The sequence below is a fragment of the Phocoena sinus genome, chromosome 18 (assembly GCF_008692025.1).
Source record: "Phocoena sinus isolate mPhoSin1 chromosome 18, mPhoSin1.pri, whole genome shotgun sequence".
In the NCBI taxonomy this organism is placed as follows: domain Eukaryota; kingdom Metazoa; phylum Chordata; class Mammalia; order Artiodactyla; family Phocoenidae; genus Phocoena; species Phocoena sinus.
Window position 1 is genome coordinate 65,497,920 of NC_045780.1, and position 19,426 is coordinate 65,517,345.

General features: G+C 41.4%; 1 protein-coding gene across 11 annotated transcripts in view; it reads right to left on the bottom strand.

Moving 5' to 3' along the window:
• Positions 1–212: 212 nt before the first annotated feature.
• DZIP1 (DAZ interacting zinc finger protein 1) overlaps positions 213–19,426 on the bottom strand; it is a 54,726-nt gene continuing 35,512 nt past the window's right edge. For 9 of the 11 annotated variants that reach the window (XM_032611138.1, XM_032611139.1, XM_032611145.1 and 6 more), the window contains 9 exons: positions 16,193–16,252; positions 11,445–11,584; positions 8,165–8,327; positions 7,745–7,874; positions 6,984–7,037; positions 5,198–5,391; positions 4,213–4,343; positions 2,829–3,003; positions 213–1,297 (listed from right to left, as the gene is read on the bottom strand). In XM_032611138.1, the coding sequence (XP_032467029.1) occupies positions 1,221–1,297; positions 2,829–3,003; positions 4,213–4,343; positions 5,198–5,391; positions 6,984–7,037; positions 7,745–7,874; positions 8,165–8,327; positions 11,445–11,584; positions 16,193–16,252 (1,124 nt within the window). In that variant the 3' untranslated portion in view covers positions 213–1,220. The remainder of the gene's footprint in view (positions 1,298–2,828; positions 3,004–4,212; positions 4,344–5,197; positions 5,392–6,983; positions 7,038–7,744; positions 7,875–8,164; positions 8,328–11,444; positions 11,585–16,192; positions 16,253–19,426) is intronic. The other 2 variants (XM_032611148.1, XM_032611149.1) reach the window with 2 other exon arrangements.

The following is a 19,426-nucleotide window of genomic DNA, read 5'->3' on the forward strand; positions in this document are numbered from 1 at the left end:
AAAAATTAAAAAATTGGCCTTTGTGGGAAGTTTTACTTGTGAGAGTGGCCCACAAGTAAAAAGGACTCTGGTGGGGCAGAAACAGATAAAACATTGTTTTAACTTTTAGGTCAGTGTGTTTACATGGCACAGCTACCAAGGCAAGCTTAAATCCTCTAACGAGATAAGCCTAACTCAGAAATCAGCTCTAATAACTCAGCCACAGTCACAAGGATGTAATGGAGGGCTTTACTTGAAAGGTTGGCAAAATGAAGAAAGATCCAAAATCCAAAAAACGATTTAGTTAAAATGTAACTTATTTTTGGAAACAGAGTACAGATAGTATCACAAAGTATAAAAAATGCAGAAAACAGTTTATATGAACTTTTTGAATGTTGACAATGTCATTGTTAAGAATAAAATTAAGTTAGTCTTGAGGTACTTTAGAATATGGGTGCGGCATTTAAAAAAAGTGAAAAAAACTACAGACACATATGAATTCAGTATTGACTCGATCTGTTCTGTTTATAGATAAGTTAACTGACATTTAAACTGGCTACATTTTATTCATAAAATAGCCAAGGTAAAGATGACGCCACAGAAATGGTATTTCAAGTTCTAAAATAAAACGACATGCTTACAATGGCTCAAAGCTGCATATGGTAAGAGTACTTCTGGAAAATGGAGTTATCTAACGTGGGCCTGGCTATATTTTTATAACTCTAAACTTACTTCTATATGAAAAATAAGCAATCTACTGAAGATTTCACTGATTCCACGCATTCAATTTTAAGGATACTGACAGAACTTTATAATAAAGCACTTCCAACGTGACAACATACGTAAGAAAGATATAAAAAAAGGTCCTAATTCAAACCAAAACCTGCTATAAGAAGTTTAAAAAAAATTCACTTAAAGATTAGTTGAAAAAAACATACACTTAAACAAACACTAGAGTGCCGTTCTGAAGAAAAAAACTTTTTATGACGTCAACGACACATTATTTTTAAGCAGCAGTCTTAAACACCTTTATATGCTTCAAAATACTGCTGACTGTTTGTTTTGTAATAACTGCATTAGGTGCCACAAAAGGGACTCTGGTTCTTGGAGACTCAGCTTCCTTGTTACTGTAGGAGATACTGCCAAGCAGGAGCATTAGGGTCGTGTAGGCAGTACTGAAAGACTGTGGTTCTGCAGTACCGCTGGCGTCTGGAAGGGCCTCCCGATGCGTGGGGTGACAGTTACACATCTGAAGAGTCACTCCAGTCAGTCACGGTTACTAAGCTGCTTTTCAATGTGCTGGATTCATCCTGAGGTCCTGTGGAGGGAGAGAGGGGGCGGGGGAGGCCCCAGTGATGAAACAGGCACACTGTCCAGCCTGTAAAAAATCCTCCACTTCAGACAGTAATTCATCACTCGTGTCTGAGTCTGCTCGCAACCCCACCCCTAGCTCCTACAAACTGTGAAAGAGGCTGTGGACAGTCCCACCACGTCTCTGGGGTAGCCTCACGGGGCCCTCGTAGGGAAGCTTCCGCCCGGCCTCCGCTTGCCAGCATTCAGCACAGGGCCTGGAGGCTGGCAGTGGTAAAGAGAGGAGAATAAAATGAAGGGATTAAATGGTAAAACGGTACCCCGGGTTTTCTAGGGTAGATGAGCTTAAACATGAAGTTAGTTCAAAAGTGCCTTGAGCCACTGAAACAGGAGAGGGCTGAGAATTCCACTTGCATGTGACTCCAGAAATGTTTCTTTAAGGGGTGTGGGGCCATGACATTGGGGCGGAGGGAGGAAATGTACTCAGGGCATCCTCTTGGCCCTGTGTCCTCACAGAGTCGCCGTAGCATAAACATGTCTTTTGCTTTTTCAAAGATTAGGATGGATCTTGAGACAAAGCACAGAAAACTTATGACGGTGACAGAACAGAAGGTCAGTGTTATGACTGACACGTTGGTGGAGAAAAGAGGTCAAGTGAAGGTAGAGGCAGCAATGGCTCATCTTACAAAGGGCGGTGGGGGTGGGGTGGGGATGAGGCAGGAGACCCTGCTACAGACAGACAGAGCAAGTAGAGATGTGCACGTATTTGTTAAAATTACAGATGTGGGAACAAAAATCCTGAAGAGGGGGCATGAGAGGTGCAGGGAGTGGGGAAGGAGTCAAATCCTCCTCTGTCTTAGCAGAACTTCCCCAGTTCATGTCTAAAGTCAGTGAGCCTAGAAATAGGGGTCTGAGCCCGTTACTCAGAGGCACGGCTCCTTGGACGCACAGATGAAGAAAGGCTGAGACGTGGAGTGGAGAAGAATTACTCTGATAGAAAAAATACAAATTATATTTTCTGATTTTAAAAATTAAATGGGTTGAGAGGTAAGTTACTGGACTTATTACCTATACTCTAGCCTGGGTGAATAGGAACAATAGCAGTGGATGGTTTCACTTGTCATTCATCCCACTGGCTACAGTGCTACAAGAAGAATCTTCCTTGGAAGAAAATAAAAATATGATGATGAATGTATGTATGAGGATGAATACAGGAAGACAGTCAGAAAAAGTGGCCTCATTTAGGTATATGATCAGAAATTTAAATTTCCATGAGGCATCTGCGTGAAGAGACTATTTATATGGGCATTTTCAAAAATAGGTATTTTAGAAATTTAAAGACTAAGGATTAGACCTAAAATTAAATTTTAGAAAATTAGTAAATATATACAGATCAGTAAGTTGTTCACATTCCGTCCTTGTTAAAATAACGTAAGGAAAGCAAGATCTTTGTTATGCCAACAGTGTTTTTGTCTGATAATATATTAGCATAGCTTGGATATTTATAGAGGCTTCTGCTAGACACCAAAGCAGCGAACCTTCTCCCTTTGGCCCTTTCTGGTTAGTTGCACCCCAGGCACTTGGCACTTGAGGAGAATCTGATTCATTCTTCACAGGTGGAGCTTCCTTCTGTTCTCTTCCAATTCTTTTCCCCAAAGATTTCTCTTCCTCTAAGGATGATATGTCCCAGTCATTATCGTCCACATCTGCACACTGAAAAAAATACGTGGAGAATAATGAACGTTTCCTAAAGAAATTGTGCGTGTTAGAGCCCCTTGACCACTTTGCTGGCCAGACTGAGCCGCTGACACTGAATGATGAGAACTTGGGAGCCTCAAAGGATCCCCCAATCTGGCCATTTGGTCATCTCTGGAGGGGAAATGAAACGGACTTGGAAATCTGTGCTTTGAAAGCAGAGGGAATCACTCTTTTTCTGTTCCTCGCTGTGGAAATGAACATTTCCTACTCAGCAATCATGAACTTAGCGAATTCCAGGAACACTACGTTGTAGAAGTCAAGTGAGGATGCGCCCCAAGGAGCAGCCAGGCTGGCTCTGGGGCTCTCACCTCTGTGATACTAAGACATTTAACTGCAGGAGACATCACATGCGGGCCCTGCAGAAACGGCCCTGACCTAAAGGAGTGCGTGTTTCTCCGGCGCCCCTTCTGAGGAAGACGCAGTGGCTCTCTCTTGACCTTTTGTGACTTTTTGTCATTCTTGGCTGTGTCACACAAATGGCACTAACTTACGAACGTAGTTTGACGAAATGCTCTGGATTCCACAGATGAGCAGGGGAAGAATGAAATCTAATTCAAGGGAAAAATTAAGAAAAGAGCAACTACTACTGGCAGACCCCATCAACACAGATGAGCCTGCCCAGGTCTCTGTCCACAGAAGCACTTCTGGTGCCTGGTGTGGGACCTTGGAGTGTGTCAGGGCCTCTCCTCCACTCGGGGAGGGGAGCTTGGCTTTGCCCTGTGCTTGGGTCATGGACCTGAAGCATCTCTCCACCGACTCTGGCTCCCAACCCTGGAAGTCCCTATTTCACTTCCAGGTCTCGCCACGGTGGCAGAAAGGTTCCTAGACTCAGATCTGAAGTCCCCAGATTCTGATCAGTCACAAGTTTCTGTGAACAAACTACCTAATATCTGCAAACGTCAAATAATACACGTGACAGGGTTGTGAAAACCTGTAAAACTTGATAAGCATAGGACATCATTACCAGTTATCCTTTCACTATCTTTGATCCTCTATGGAATAGGAAGAAATACGATACTGAAAACAAGACAATGTAAAAATCTCAACCTCTACTATACTAACTGATTATATTTGTTTTACATTTCACTGTAAAAAATACAATTATTAAGGTATATTCATTAAAAGATGAATTTGTGTGTGCTTAGCAAGTAAAAGTGATATCACCTTTAGATCTTCTTTTTGTGATTTTTTGATGAACGCCTCAGCAACATTAAGCCCACCAACTGGCTTATTCACACTTCTGTGATCTGAAACTGTCTTTTCAACTTTTCCAGTTAATGTTTTAATGGAGGTTCCTATAGGAGCCACAGAAAATAGGTGAAGTTAAAAAAAAATTATATTTATCTTCAGTTCCAAAATAGCCTTACAAACAATTTGAGAGAGTCTAAGCTTTGCAAATACTTCCTTTAAAGAAATCATGCTCCTCTAGACTAGAAGAATAAAACGTTTAAATCAGAGAAGGATGGTCTCATTCAAGTACATGGTCAGAAACTTTAATTTCAGTGAGGCAGTCTCAAGGTCACCCAGTGTTAGGGGCTGAATCGTGTCCCAAATGCATATGTTGAAGTCCTTACCCCCATTACCTCAGAATGTGACCTTATTTGGAGGTAGGACCTTTAAAGAGAGAATCAAGTTAAGGTGAGGTCATTAGGGTGGACCCTAATCCAATACGACTGGTGCCCTTACAAAAGCAGAAAATTTGGACATAGATGCACGCCCAGAGAAAGTCAGTGTGACCAGACACAGGGAGGAGATAGCCATCCACAAGCCAAGGACAGAAGCACAGACTAGATCCTCTCCTCACAGCCCTCAAAAAGAACCAACCTTGCCACCTTGATTTTGGCCTTCCAGCTCCTGTCAGTAAGTTTCTGTAGTTTAAGCCACAGAGTACGTGGTAGTCTGTTTCAGCAGCCCTTATATGTGTTACGAATACATCCAGGCGTCCCCAACCCATTCCTCTCCTTCCACTTGAATATCAATTACCTGCTAAGCCCTGTCCATCTTCTTTAGGCGGCAGCAGCTTTTGGATTAGCCCCATCCTTTCCTCAGGCACTTTCTCAGCTCAGACTCCCCAGTGCTTGGTGCCCCCAGGTGAGAACCACTGTCCTAAACAAAATTTCCAGAGGGGTTTTCAATAACAAAAGCTTACCTGTGGGCTTGGGAGAAATAGCAGAGTCCTCAATTTCACTTCCCTCGGTCCAGTCAGTGTCACTTTTGACGGTGTTCCTTCCAAGGCTACTCTTGTTGCTTTTAGATGACAGCACAGGAAGTAAGTCTGGTGAGACACAGGCCTGGAGGAGGTCCTCATCATCCAGCTCTTCCTCTGAACTGAAGGGAGGGGTCCTAAATAAATCAAAACCCAAATAGGGGACGCTGTTTCCCTAAGTTTCAGGATTTACCATCTGTCCCTTAAAGCAGTGGGAATTTTCTCCAGAGAGCATAATAGACACCCATGTGGCCACAGAACAAGATGGCAGCCAGGGCCACAAAGGGCTGAAGAGTCATTTCAAATCCAGACCTGCCAGCCACATGGCGTATTTACCAAAATGTGCTGAAGTTAGGACATTACTCCTTGAAGCCCAAATCTGTATATTCTTAATATTGGTTTTCACACACCTAAGAAAAATATTTCACAGTGGAAAAAAATATTTTTGCAATAAAACTATGTCATCTTTTAAAATAGTGTCACTACTTACGGCTTACCTTTACACGGCACCCTACAAAGGACTTTTACATAAATATGTAATCTCATTCGTATCATCACGTGAATTATCACCCCATTTTAAAGAGAAACAGAAATTCAGAGTGGTATTCACTCATTTAAAAAACATTCATTGAGGGCTTTCCTGGTGGCTCAGTGGTTGAGAGTCCGCCTGCCGATGCAGGGGACATGGGTTCGTGCCCCAGTCCGGGAAGATCCCACATGCCATGGAGCGGCTGGGCCCGTGAGCCATGGCCGCTGAGCCTGCGCGTCCGGAGCCTGTGCTCCGCAACGGGAGGGGCCACAACAGTGAGAGGCCCGCGTACCGCAAAAAAAAAAAAAAAAAAAAAATTCATTGAGCACCTAAATTCCATACAATGTTCAGTTACACTACATCCCATGAAATAAGGCTCTTCCCATGAGATTATGTACATGAAGAGTACTTTTGAAGGCTGAGTTATTATTTACACTGTCTTTAATATATTTATTCTGTCTCTAGTATATATACAAAATGCCTTAATGAAGAAATAAAGCATCAATATTGCCAGAACAAGTCAATGATGATGAATTCAATTATTATAAAATTAGTTTTACTCAATTAATAACAATAATATACCTACAATTTATTGAGTACCCACATGGGCCAAGTACTGAGGCTGAGCCCTTTTCATATGTTCTCATTTAATTTGTAGAACTATCCTGTGAAAAAGGTAGCATCGTCCCATATTACAGATAAGAAAACAGAGCCTTTTTAACAGGCAAGCCACTGAATCAGTGTCACACAGTTAAGAAATGACTGAGCTAGGGTTCTTAGTATCATAAGAGAGCCTAAAAGAGTAAGGTCTAGGGCCATTATCAACTTCCACAAGGAGCTAGAACACTAAAATCTCATCCGGCTACACTATCACGGATCCAGACATTAAAAAGCAACATCACGCATTTATCGAACATTACTAGACACCGGGCGGGAGGTGGGCAGTTGGGGGAAAAAAAATAACAGAAATGACTCAGGTGTGGTCCCACTTATTAATGGAGGCCACACGGGATAAGTACTGTTGACCCAGGTAATATCTGATAAAGAAACAAAGATGTAACAAAGGAATCACAGATTAAATATGATGTGTACTAATTATGGCTCTAGTGAACCACAATGAACATACTAACTTACAATGAAAGAAATGTTCAGTGAAAAGAATTTTTAAACATCACCACCCCCTGCTTCCTCAGTACTCACGCAACAGTTGAAGACTTTCTGGGAAAATGATCTTCTGTGATTTTTTTTTTAACTCTAAAAGCAAGAGAAAAATATTTCTGGTGTAAGTGAATAATGTAATTTAAAACAGATTTCGTGGGCCATGGCTGCTGAGCCTGCGCGTCCGGGGCCTGTGTTCCACAGCAGGAGAGGCCACAACAGTGAGAGGCCCGCATACCAAAAAAAAAAGAAAAAACGAAAAAAAAAAATATATATATATATTTCTAAGGAATTGGTGATTTTTGCTTTATTAAAGGGTGAGCAGCAGCAACTCTCCCTGAGACAACGAGAGATGGGTAAGCATTCCAAGTGTGATTCTCTGTTGGGTCAAACATTGCTGTGGGCTGAATGTTTGTGGCCCCCTAAGATCCGTATGTTGAAGCCCTAACCCTCAGTGTGGTGGTATCTGGAGATGGGGTGATTAGGTTTCGATGAGGTTATGAGGATGGGGCCCACATGAAGAAGTTAGTGTCCTTGTAAGAAGACGAAGAGAGACCAGGGCTCTCTTGCTTTCCCTGGCATGTAAGGACACAGGGAGAGGGTGGCCATCTGTGGGTCCTGGAAGAGAAACCTCACCAGAACCTGACTGTGCCAGCACCCTGATCTCAAACTTCCAGCCTCCAGAAGTGCGAAAGAATAAATTTCTGTTGTTTAAGCCACCCGGTCTATGGTAGTTTGTTATGGCGGCCCGGGCTGACTGAGACGAACGTTAATAAAAAAATTTTAGGCTTGAAAATACTCACTTTGGAACAGATGTCCTATCAGTAAAAACAGGTTTTTGTCTAACCAACTGTCTGCTTTTGAGAGGAAGATGTATTGCGTTGGGTATTTCTCCAGTTGAAAGGGTGTCCACTTGAGAAGCACTGTACCTGTCTGGAATAGCGTCATTCGTGAGTCTCCATGACGTGAAAAGCAGAATAAAATACTACAATACTGTCTATGCTGGCACCGAAACGAACAAGCCTGTCTCAAGGGTCTAGACTCCACACTACAGGGGGTTTTTAATGTAAAAAACACAATCTAAGACCCAACATTTCATGGTTCAAACAATAATAGAGTTGCCAATTAAGTTCCAAGGTTTGTGAACCATTGAAAATTATGAACCGGTTGTTCTATTTTGCTCCCATCTGCAGAAATGAAATGGCAGTTGGTAGCAGGCTTACCTGTGGACAGTAGTGTTCTCTCCTCAGTTTTACGGCTGACCTGATGTTCAAGGAATTCACGAATTTGCTGAATGTTAGGTATTTGTCTTTCTCGCTCATGTCTTGCTGATTCTATGGTTCTTAGCACTCTATTCAAGTGGTCACTTGGAATACCACGTATATCCTGAAGGAATAAAATGTTAAGTTAATCAATTATCCTGGGATGTTTTTCATTTCATGGACATTTGTCAGCATTAACCATGCCAACCTTTTGTCCTTACTGCTGCATGTAAGGTGAGGGATGCCCTGACATATAACACCCGGTCCCGGTCCCAAAAGGAGCTCACGGGGCAGTGGGACACATAACGTGTGTGTATGATTGTACGTGACTGGCTAAGGTACGGGGCTGTAGGGGCCAGGACCAAATGCATGGAAGGCGTGTGTGTGACTGATTAACCAACAGCGCAAGGTGTGTGACAAGGACTGAATGAGTCCACAAGGGCTAGAGGAATTAAGGGAGAGGGGCTGTCAGAGGCCCCACTGGGCCAAGAAGCCTTAAGGGGGAGGCTGGGTTGTGCCTGAAGGATGGGTGGAGTGAAACAAGTAGAAAGAGGGAGTGTTCCAGATGGGTGGGATCACCTTGTGGGAAAGGCAGGCAATGGGAAACAGTCAAGGCATGTCTAGTGGTTAATGCTACAGAGGAATGGGTGAGGAGAGCAGAAAAGGAGACTGATGCCAAAATGAAAAGCTTAAAGGTTGGTTATTCCACAGATAAGCGAAAATCCTCAGAGGTTTTCAATTAGGAAAATGCCATAATTTAAGAGGTGATTTGAGAAAATTCTTTTGGATTCGAAGGGTATCTAGACAGAAGAAAACCAGTTAAAGAGCTATTTATTCATTTATTCAGTATCAGTGTCACACACACACTCCCATCTCCTCCCCACCATTCCCCTCAGTCTTCCCCATCCCAGGAAGCGGCTCCACCACGCACCCAGTTGCCCAGGGGACAGAAATCTCCATCATCAGATCAACTGCTACCTCCAAGAAGTTTTCTCTGACCTCAGTTATTCATTCCCCTCTACTTTTCCTTCATTTCACATCCTACAATCTGTCATTATGGATCTACCATCTGTTTGTGTGAGCAGGTGTTCAATATGTCTTCCTGTACCCTGCAGCTGGATGGAAAGACCCAATACTGTACAAATGTCAGTTCTTCCTAAATAATATACAAAATTTAAGGCACTTCCAATCAGAATCCCCACAGGGGTTATTCTGGAACTGCAGCAGCTGTTTCTAAAGTTCACTGGAAAACAAAATATGGAAGAACTGCCAAGAAACTTTTGAAATAAGACTAATGAAAAAGGCATGACCTATAACAGATACTAAGGTACAGGAAAAAGTTACTAAAATTAAACCAGTATGGTGTTAGCAAAGGAATAGAAAAAATAGTTGAAAGGGCAGAACAGTTGAAAGTCCAAAAATAAATCCAAATGTACATAAAATGTCCTATATGATAAAACTGCTATATCGAACAAACGAGGAAAGGGTGGATTACTCAACCAAAGATATTGAGGCAACTGATCCAACTGGAAATAAGGTTAGATCTCTAACTCATTGTTTCCAAACTTAATTGTTAAAGCCCAGATAGACAAAAAAAGTAAACAAACAAAAAAACTATGTAAGCATTAGGAAAAAAATATAGCGTGTTTTTATAATCTTAGGATAAAAGGAAACGTTCCAAATAAAATATATAACCCAAAAACCATATGCAGACTGGAACTGGAACTCTCACACACTGATAGGGAAAGTGTAAACTTTTACACTTTGGAAAATTATTTGGCTACACCTATTAAAATTAAACATGTATACTCTTACACTCAGCAATTTCATTCCTAAATACACAGTCAAGAGAAAGGAATGCCTATGTCCACCAAAAGACATGCACAAGAATGTAATGGCCAAAAAGAGCCCAAAACTGAAAATCCAAATGTCCATCAACAGGAGAATAGAGAAAATGTTGTATATTCATACAATGGAATACTATACCACAAACTACTGCTAAATGAAACAGTAAGTATGAATCTTACAGGAAAAATCATAAGCAAAAGAAGTGACGCAAAATAAAACACAGTGTAGGATGCCACTCCTATGAGGTTCAAGAACAAAAAAAACTAAGTCAGAATAGCCATTACCTCTGGCTGGGGAGTACGGAGTTATATTGACTAAGGAAAGCAAAAGAGAGTCTTCTAGGGTATTGGCAATGATGGATCTCTTTCTTGATCTGGGTGGTGGTTCAGATCATACACCCCCCCACACACACACATACATACAAATCTGTATACACACGTATATGTGTATACACACACATACGTTCAGATACATACAAATGCATGCACATGTGTATATACATGTATACATATATACATACACAGATTTGTGCACACACACATATACACAATATCCACACACGTGCGAGTACACAGACCTGCATACGCACAGCCACACATAAACATATATGCATTGCATGTACGTTATGCACACATGTACACGTGCACATATCTGTGCACATTCCATGCACATACATACTTTTGCATACACATACATATATGCACATGTGATGTATACACACACACAGGTATATAAATTCAGGTTGTTCAATTAGGCTTGTGTATTTTATGTATGCGATGAAAAATGTAAAAAGCAAAGAGTATACATATCATGATGTACAGAACGATTCAATCTGGCAACAACGTGAGATACAATTCATTCATCCATTCATTTAATAAGGGTAGCTTAAGTGCTGATTTTGTAACAGGCAGTAATTCGGAGTTAACATTAGAATGTAAGCAGCCCTGCAACTGCCTGGATGCAAACCCTGGCTCCTTCATCACGAACATGTGACCTGAAGCAAGATACTTCACCTCTCTGTAAAATACAGATGATATTGTCACCTACCTAAGAGATTAGTTTCTATGTTTAAATGAGTTACTATCTGGAAAGCTCTCTGAAAGGTGCCAGGCACCCAGTGAATGCCAGCTGAAGTGTTTAATGCATTATGTCACATTAGCCTCCGATCTCCATATGTGACAGAACTGACATGCCTTCTTCTCTTCTCTGATCCTTTCTTATTTAGAAAACAAAATAGGGAATTCCCTGTCAGTCCACTGGTTAGGACTCCGCGCTTTCACTGCCATGGCCCGGGTTCGATCCCTGATCGGGGAACTAAGATCCCGCAAGCCATGCGGTACAGCCAAACAAGACAAAACAAAACAGCAAATATCCCCAAAGTGGGTGAACTTACTGCACTAATCCCCAAGGTTTCCAGTTTCTCCACCAAACTCTGCTCCAAGACTGTTTTTATTTCCTTAGTGAGGGAAGGGTTATTCTTCAAAGTTTTCCTTAAATGTATCTTGTTATTTAATTTCTGTTCATTTTCCTTTCCTGAAATAAGTTTTTATAACATATTAAAAAGGAATTAAACAAATACATTAAACCTCTAAGCAGAAAATGGCAAAACACAACTTCAAAACAGCAAGCAAGCATTTATAATGTTTTAAAGTGTTTGAATAGTTTAGTCATTCAGCACAATATATAATGCTTAAGTACTGTAGCTTTTAAAACTACCTTATGGGATATATGTATATGTATATCTGATTCACTTTGTTATATAGCAGAAATTAATACACCACTGTAAAGCAATTATACTCCAATAGAGATGTTAAAAAAATAAAGAGTCAAGTAATGCTATATATATATATATATATATCTTTTTTTTTTTTTTTTTGCGGTACGAGGGCCTCTCACTGCCGTGGCCTCTCCCGTTGCGGAGCACAGGCTCCGGAGGCGCAGGCTCAGCGGCCATGGCTCACGGGCCCAGCCGCTCCGCGGCATGTGGGATCCTCCCGGACCGGGGCACGAACCCGTGTCCCCTGCATCGGCAGGCGGACTCTCAGCCACTGCGCCACCAGGGAAGCCCCAAGTAATGCTATTTAAAAAAAAAACAAAACTACCTTAAGTCTGCTTCAAAACTTCAGTATCTTTAAAGACTTTCTTGATTACTTAATCAAATTATAGCTAGAAAATAATGTGAGAAATAGGTCTCTAGAGAAGCAAAGTCGAAAAAACTTACTTAGAAGTTTAATGTTTAATCCTAAAATTAATTCTTACTACTTCCTCAAGAATTCATTACTCCTAAATTCAGTTAGAGTTTAGGTATCATTTAATGAAGAAAAAGCCCTATGTCTTTTAAATAATTAAGTTTTTATATAATAAATTGAGTGGAGGTTAAGTTCACATAAAATTTCAAAATGTGAAGATTATAATGCCTCTCAAAATACTTACCAAAATGAAAACAAAATTAAAAAAAGTCTTAGGAAAAGTATATTTTCCTTAAAACAACCTATAATTAAAAACAAAGAAAAATAACAGCCCAGATTCTCCTAATGTTCCTTTCCTTATTCCTTTTATTCCCTACCAAAAAAAACGTCTAGTTTAAGAGGGTTTGGAGAAAGGGGCATGATTACAACGACCTTGAAGAACTGAGTCCTTATGTCAAAGGAAACTGAAGCCTCAAGGAGACAGACTCAGTGCTGGGTAGTTGAGACCCTTCGTGAACATCCAAAGGCAGATCTGGGAGAATGTGACAATGGTACCATTATCATTTGAAGTCTATTCTCCTAACAAAAGAACTTCGCCCAAAGGAGGGGGCACCAGATGCCACTGCCTAGGTCTGGGGCTGCAGGCGGGTCCTCACAGATACTCCATTGTCCCGTGGTCTTACCCACCTCAGCAGATGGAATTTTTAGGTTCTGATGGCATGTGGATTTGCAGAAGATCTTGAAAATATGCCCTTTGGTTAAGATGTTTTCTAAATACTAGTCAAGTCCGGTAGTAAAGAATATTTCTGTTCGTTAATTAACAGTTTTGCTGAAGGCAAAACTGGTCAAATTGCTATGTTGTACATTAAATAGGAAGGAAAATCCTGCATGATGATGCTCTTCTATACTTTGCTTCGGTGGCTTGCTAAAATCAAAATGATGAAAGTTTTATTGATGATTCTATATGATACGAAAAATCAGAAGTAATCTTAAACTTTATACTGTCAGCATTCATGCTGTTGTTTTCCCACCAATGTTTTTCCACTATTCTGAAACCACACACACACACACAAAACACTTCTGTCCTAGGAACTGAATCCATCAGAATCTAGAGAGCTTAGCTGCAGCCACAGCTGTCACTGGCTTTGGCTGCTGGTTGGCCCATCAAGTCTGCAACTGTCTGGGGCTAAAAGTAAAAAGGACGTATCCAGGAGAGGAACCTGGAAGTCATGGAGCTACCATGGAAAGAGATGCACTTCCCACCCCAATTAGGCAAAGAAAATTCTTTGGCCAGCATCTCAGATATAAGGAATGATACAGAAGCACAGCTTGAAGACAGGCTCTGGGACATGGGGCCACATACAGGCGTCAAGTGATGCCCAGATGGATTTGCCAGTCTAGAAGAGTTGCAAGGCCTTTAATGGCAGTAACTGAATTCATTTGCTGACTGGTCTGGGTTCACCCTCAACCCCCGAAGAAAAGTTCATTTTGATGTCCAAGTTCCCCCAAATGACGGAAGATTAACATTTCCCTCTGTCCTCAAATTCCCTTTACCTGTTTATGCTTGCTTTGGAAAGCCATTTGTGAATAATTAGAAAACCCTTGATAGGAAGAACTCTTACAAGGCTGGGGCTGGCCGACAGAAGCGAGAGAAAGAAGGTAGAGTGGATAGGAAAAAATAATAAAGTTTTCATGTAAAGGTGAAATGAATTACTTGAGAGACAATCAGAGCTGAAGATTTTAAATAAAGCACGTACTGCTCACCAGATCAACAAGACAAAATATTCTAGAGATCAGCATTTCCTCCAATTAAAATTTTAAAGCATGCCCAAGCAGATGGCCAGACTAACGCACACGTATGATCAGTTACATCAGACTTACACACACCATTTATGGTAAGCAAATAATTGTAGCGCAAAGCAAGTAGTAAAAAACAAAACAATGCACAAAAAGCAAAACGAAGCAAAACACAACAGAATTTCTGAGTTGGAGGGGACTTGATCATCTAGTACTCTCCGTCTCCTCATTATTCACACGAGGACTCTAAAACCAGAGGTAAAGAGACTTCCCCAAAGGTGACCCAGCCAGTCCTGCAAAGGCCGGACCAGTTTGCCTTCCTCCATCTCTTTGTTCTTTGCATTAAACTACGGAAAACAGAAAACCGGGACTTTAGTTCCAGCACTGTCACTAATTAAACTCGACGACCTGGAGTAAGCTCCTAATCCCCCCATATTTCAAGTTTCTGAAAAATAAAATAGCCCCTAAGATCCCTCCTGGCCCTCACATTCTAACATCTTACAGAACGGCAAGATCAAGTCTGTCTCAACACAACTGTCAGAAAGTAAGGATGAAGAAACAGTCTCATATGAGTTACTTCTTGGTAAAAAGTTGTACTGTTTTTGCAAACCATTGCTAAGATTTATCTGCACAGGCCTGTGTCCGCAAATGTTGGCACAAGCTGAGGAATTTATTGATGGCAATCAATCATGCTGGCTCCACGGAGGCACCAGAAAGATGCGGTCACTGGTTTCTGTGACAGTGTGCTGGGACTTGGCTGTTCTCAGTGGTCCTCAGCACTTTCTCGTCCCTCACCAGAGCTGTGTCTGAACGCGTGGAGGGTGGCAAAGATTATTTTCTTTCCCAACTCAGTTCCCTAAATGTGGCAACAGCCGATGATGGTGTTTGCTGTCAACGATCCCTAACTCATGCCTTACATGGTCTAGGTAGACTTCTAAAAGAAACACAGGCAGAATATGCAGCGGGTGAAACCTGGAACTGAAATGGGGATGTTGGACAAATCAGGATTCCTCTTGGAAACCAGCTGACTCATTTTTAAATGAGTGTGAACTATATGACTTGCGATTCCAGTTTCAAAATTTTGGACCCTATCTATGAACCTCCTGATACATTTCATAGATTCTTCTGAGAATAAGGGATTTTGTGTTTCAGACATCAATAAATGATACTTATGTAGGAGAGAGAAAGCATGTTACATGCAAGTAAAATGAAAATACACATCATGTAGATGTTATAGATATGCCTGATGCAGTCCCTTCTCAAGTTGTAGCCTTGTACAAACAAACAAACAAAAAAACTGGAAACTGTCTAGAGAACACATAAGCAGTTATAACAAATATCAGGAATTTACATACTAGAACATATAATTTTACTTCTCTTCCTAACAAAAATGACAAAACCAGAGCCCATGTAAATACTAACAATTTGCTTTCTCCTAAAGAAGCGAAATATGGTAAAGCATTATTATTACTAAGGAGAAAATGATGATAAACTGATTCGAACATAATTGTTTTAGGATAAATCTAGCATTAGAAAATATTCTTAATAATGTAAATATTCATAAGCTTCAAAGATTAGTTGGTAGAAAATAAGTTTTATTATTACTACCAAATAAGATGAGAAAGCAGTAATAATCTTAATTATCTCCCCAAACCTGTAACAGCTCCCAAATTCTGCCATTAAGATATTCTGCATGTAAATATTCCACATTCAGGGCTTAGACATTATGCCTTCCTTGTTATTAAAAACAATTTTTGAAATGGGCACTTCACCTATTCATTTCATAGGTTCAGGGCATGAGAAATAACTACTGAGATATGAAGATTTTTGTATAATCTGGCACACAACTGTGTTGACTTGTCATCTGATCAAAAAATCTCTGCATTGACATAAAGGCTTAAAATTTTTTTTCAAGTTCACTGACACAGGAAATTTCTTATTCATATGTTAAGAAACAGTAAAGTGGGGGAAAAATATAACAGCACATTGGGGGCATAGGATGACAGAATACTACATGTAGATTGAAAATGTAATCCAAACCTAAATGTCTTCCCTAATTTTGATACACTACCATAAAAACCACTGAACCATACTTCCAAAGCTTGGGTTTTAGCATCTAAATGTGATTGATGCAGATATAACCCCTCTTTGTTACCTTTTTCTTCCTCTGAAAGTTCTTCTATTGGTTCCAGTATGTGCGATGAGAATGCCTGTTCTATTAATGAGGAAAAATAAGAATAGTACAAATAGGACGACAGCAAAGTAAAATTAGTTCCTTTCAAACAATTTTGAAAGATATCGTTCCACAGTATTTTAACCATGCCTAAAATAGCAAGAATTTACTGGGAGAAAAATATTAAGGCAGCCAGTTAAAGCTGGTCGCCTTTCCATAGTATCTTCCCTTGCTACGTATTTTCTGTTAACTCCACCCTCAGGAAATTACATTTTAAATAATAAAGTTAAAATTTATTGCTCATCAACTTAGTGCCAGACATGATTTTTTTAAGGCACAAGAACACAACTGCAAAAGATCTCCTTCACTTATCCCTAAAAATATTTTCCTTGTATCTTGACCAGGTGGCTAGATAGAAAATTATTGAAAATATTCAATTTCCAAAGATAAAAACATTAAAAATTCCCAGGGCCTTGGGATTCCCACTTCTTGCCAGCCCCAGGGTCTTTAAGTGGAAGGACCAGAATGGTAAAAGGGCAAGGAGAGGTATCCTGGGGTCAGCAGTAGGACCAAGACCCATTCTTATACACCTTCGTGTCCCTAAACCACATTTCAAGACCTAGTTCTGCTCCCAGAGAGTCACCAGGGTGAAGGTGAGGAGATGAGAAACGAAGATGGGCTTTTCCCAATCCCACCCCAGAACAGTGGCCGGCGGAGATGAGGCCTCTGGGTGACTTCCCAGGGAAATGTCACTGTGCCCACACAAGGAACCCGCAGGCAGCACAGGATAAAGCAAACCCATCCGATCAACAGAGGGAAAGCTCCTTCTTGGTTCTCCAGGTTTTGGCTGAAGGTCTAACTAACCACAGCAGTCAGGCATTAGGCACAGAATGAAATGCAACCAAAAGTCTGACTTAGGAGGTGCCTGGGCCCCTCATCTTCAGCCTGGAGACTGACATGGGGCACCTGCCCAGAGAGCTCTCCACCTGCTCCTACAAAACGGGGGTCATTTCATCCTGCCACCAGACCCCAGGGTGGGCGAGTGGGGAGGCTAATGAGAGCAACAATTCCTGAGTGCTCACCGGGCTGCCAGGCACAGACCTAAGAGCTTTGCACGTATCACCTCGGATTTACTACCTCCTACTTTGAAGGTCTGGCTTTTAATTTACTAAAGGGTGTTTCTGATACTCTATTTTAGGCATATACAAATATACACATACACACACATATAATAGGAATATACAAATAAATACGTATTATATTTAGGTGTTTAAAAATAGGCTCTTACAGCTTGTTCAGCAATCTACTCAACATATCTGACATTGACTGTATGGGAGAAATGCATTTTAAACTACTTTCAAATGAACTTTTGCAACACAGCCTATTAGTAAATAGGAGTCCACTTTAATTTTGAAATGTAAACATGGCCCCACAAAGGAGCATGTAATTCCATCCATGTAACACAACTGTTGAACATCAAAAAGGTGCTTTCATATTTGTTATTCAGCATCAAGATTTTAAAGTTATACAAATAAAGAAAAAAAATGTGTACCTATGTGTGGCAAGGGATGTTAACTAGACTTATTTTTTTGCGGTACGCGGGCCTCTCACTGCCGTGGCCTCTCCCGTTCCGGGGCACAGGCTCCGGACGCGCACGCTCAGCGGCCATGGCTCACAGGCCCAGCCGCTCCGCGGCATGTGGGATCTTCCCGGACCAGGGTGCGAACCGCGTCCACTGCATCGGCAGGCGGACTCTCAACCACTGCGCCACCAGGGAAGCCCTAGACTTATTGTGCTGATCATTTTGCAACATATACAAATGTCAAATCATTATATCGTACCCCTGAAATTAATATATGTCAACTATACCTCAATAAAAAATTTAAAAATTTAAAAAATAAAGTTATACAAACAGACTATTCTATTAGTTTGAACTGCTGAAAACAGGTTTTAGGAGGATTAAGCTGATCTCATTTTTTTAATTCACATGGTTTATATTTTATTGTACTTTATGAAAATGACAAGAATAAAGTTATGAGGAAAAGTTTTATAAAATTTACAAAATCATATGCATTTTATTATCATTATATTACAGGGATAATCCTATGACTTATGTCTCGAGTCAGGATTAATTGTCAAAATCTGACATTGCCTGCAGCGATGCAGAGGGCGGAGGAGGGGCAGATTCCCGAACCTGGGCTCCTATAATAATAAAGGCTGAGGAAGTGAGGTTGACCAGACCCCAGCTCCCAAAGCAGACTGACGTCCCAAACTGGGAGGGAAGGCCTGCCATTCTCATGCTTTATAAGCCACAGGTCCAGCCTCCAGTTCCTGCCCCGAGCTGAGATCTCCAGGGTGAGAGCTGAAACTCTTGGGGGCTTGAGTTTCCCCTCCGAACTTGCCAAAGGCCTCCAGAAAAATCCTTATGTCAGTCTCCCACCATTACCTCCAGAAGAAAAACTCCCAGACTTTCACCAAGCCCTCTCTCCAGTGGCTGACTCTGTTGGACCTCATCACCCCTACCCTAGAAGCTAACGGTTAGCCAGTGCTTGCTCCACTGGCTTTTGCTCCAAAGGCCTTGCTTCATTCTGTGCGTATTGCAGCCCACTGAAGTAGCCAAGACTCTTCTCCCCGTTTGGCAGGTAAGGAAACCTAGGCCCCTACAGTTTCATGAGTCAACTGTGAAACCAGACTGTCTGCTTCCAAACTCCAGACTCTTGGCCATGAAGCCCCAGTGCTTCCCTACTGGTGCTGCTGGGTTTATCTTCCGGAATTTTCTGAATGGCACCACTGTCCACCCAGTACCTGAGCTCATCATGTTCTGAGCCTTCTCTCACCTTCGGCCCCCAATCACTTGCACAGCCTTTCCACCAATCCCATGGAACAGCTGTTACGTCCACTTCCTTCTGTTTCATCACCACATCCCGATTCTTAGGTGAGGAATCTCTTAGACTATTTCTAACATACCCAAGTGATCTCCCAGCTCAGGTTCTTTGAACGCATCGGTCAGGCTAAGCTTCCTGCAGCCCAGCTCTCCAATCCTGCCATGCTCAGCCTCAGAACATTCAGCAGCTACAAAATGTCACAAGGACGACCCAAATAGCTTCAGCCCAGCACTCAGTGGTTGCCGTGAACAACCTGAACCAGCCTGTCCCTCAAAATCTCTTTTTTTTTTTGTGGTACGCGGGCCTCTCACTGTTGTGGCCTCTCCCGTTG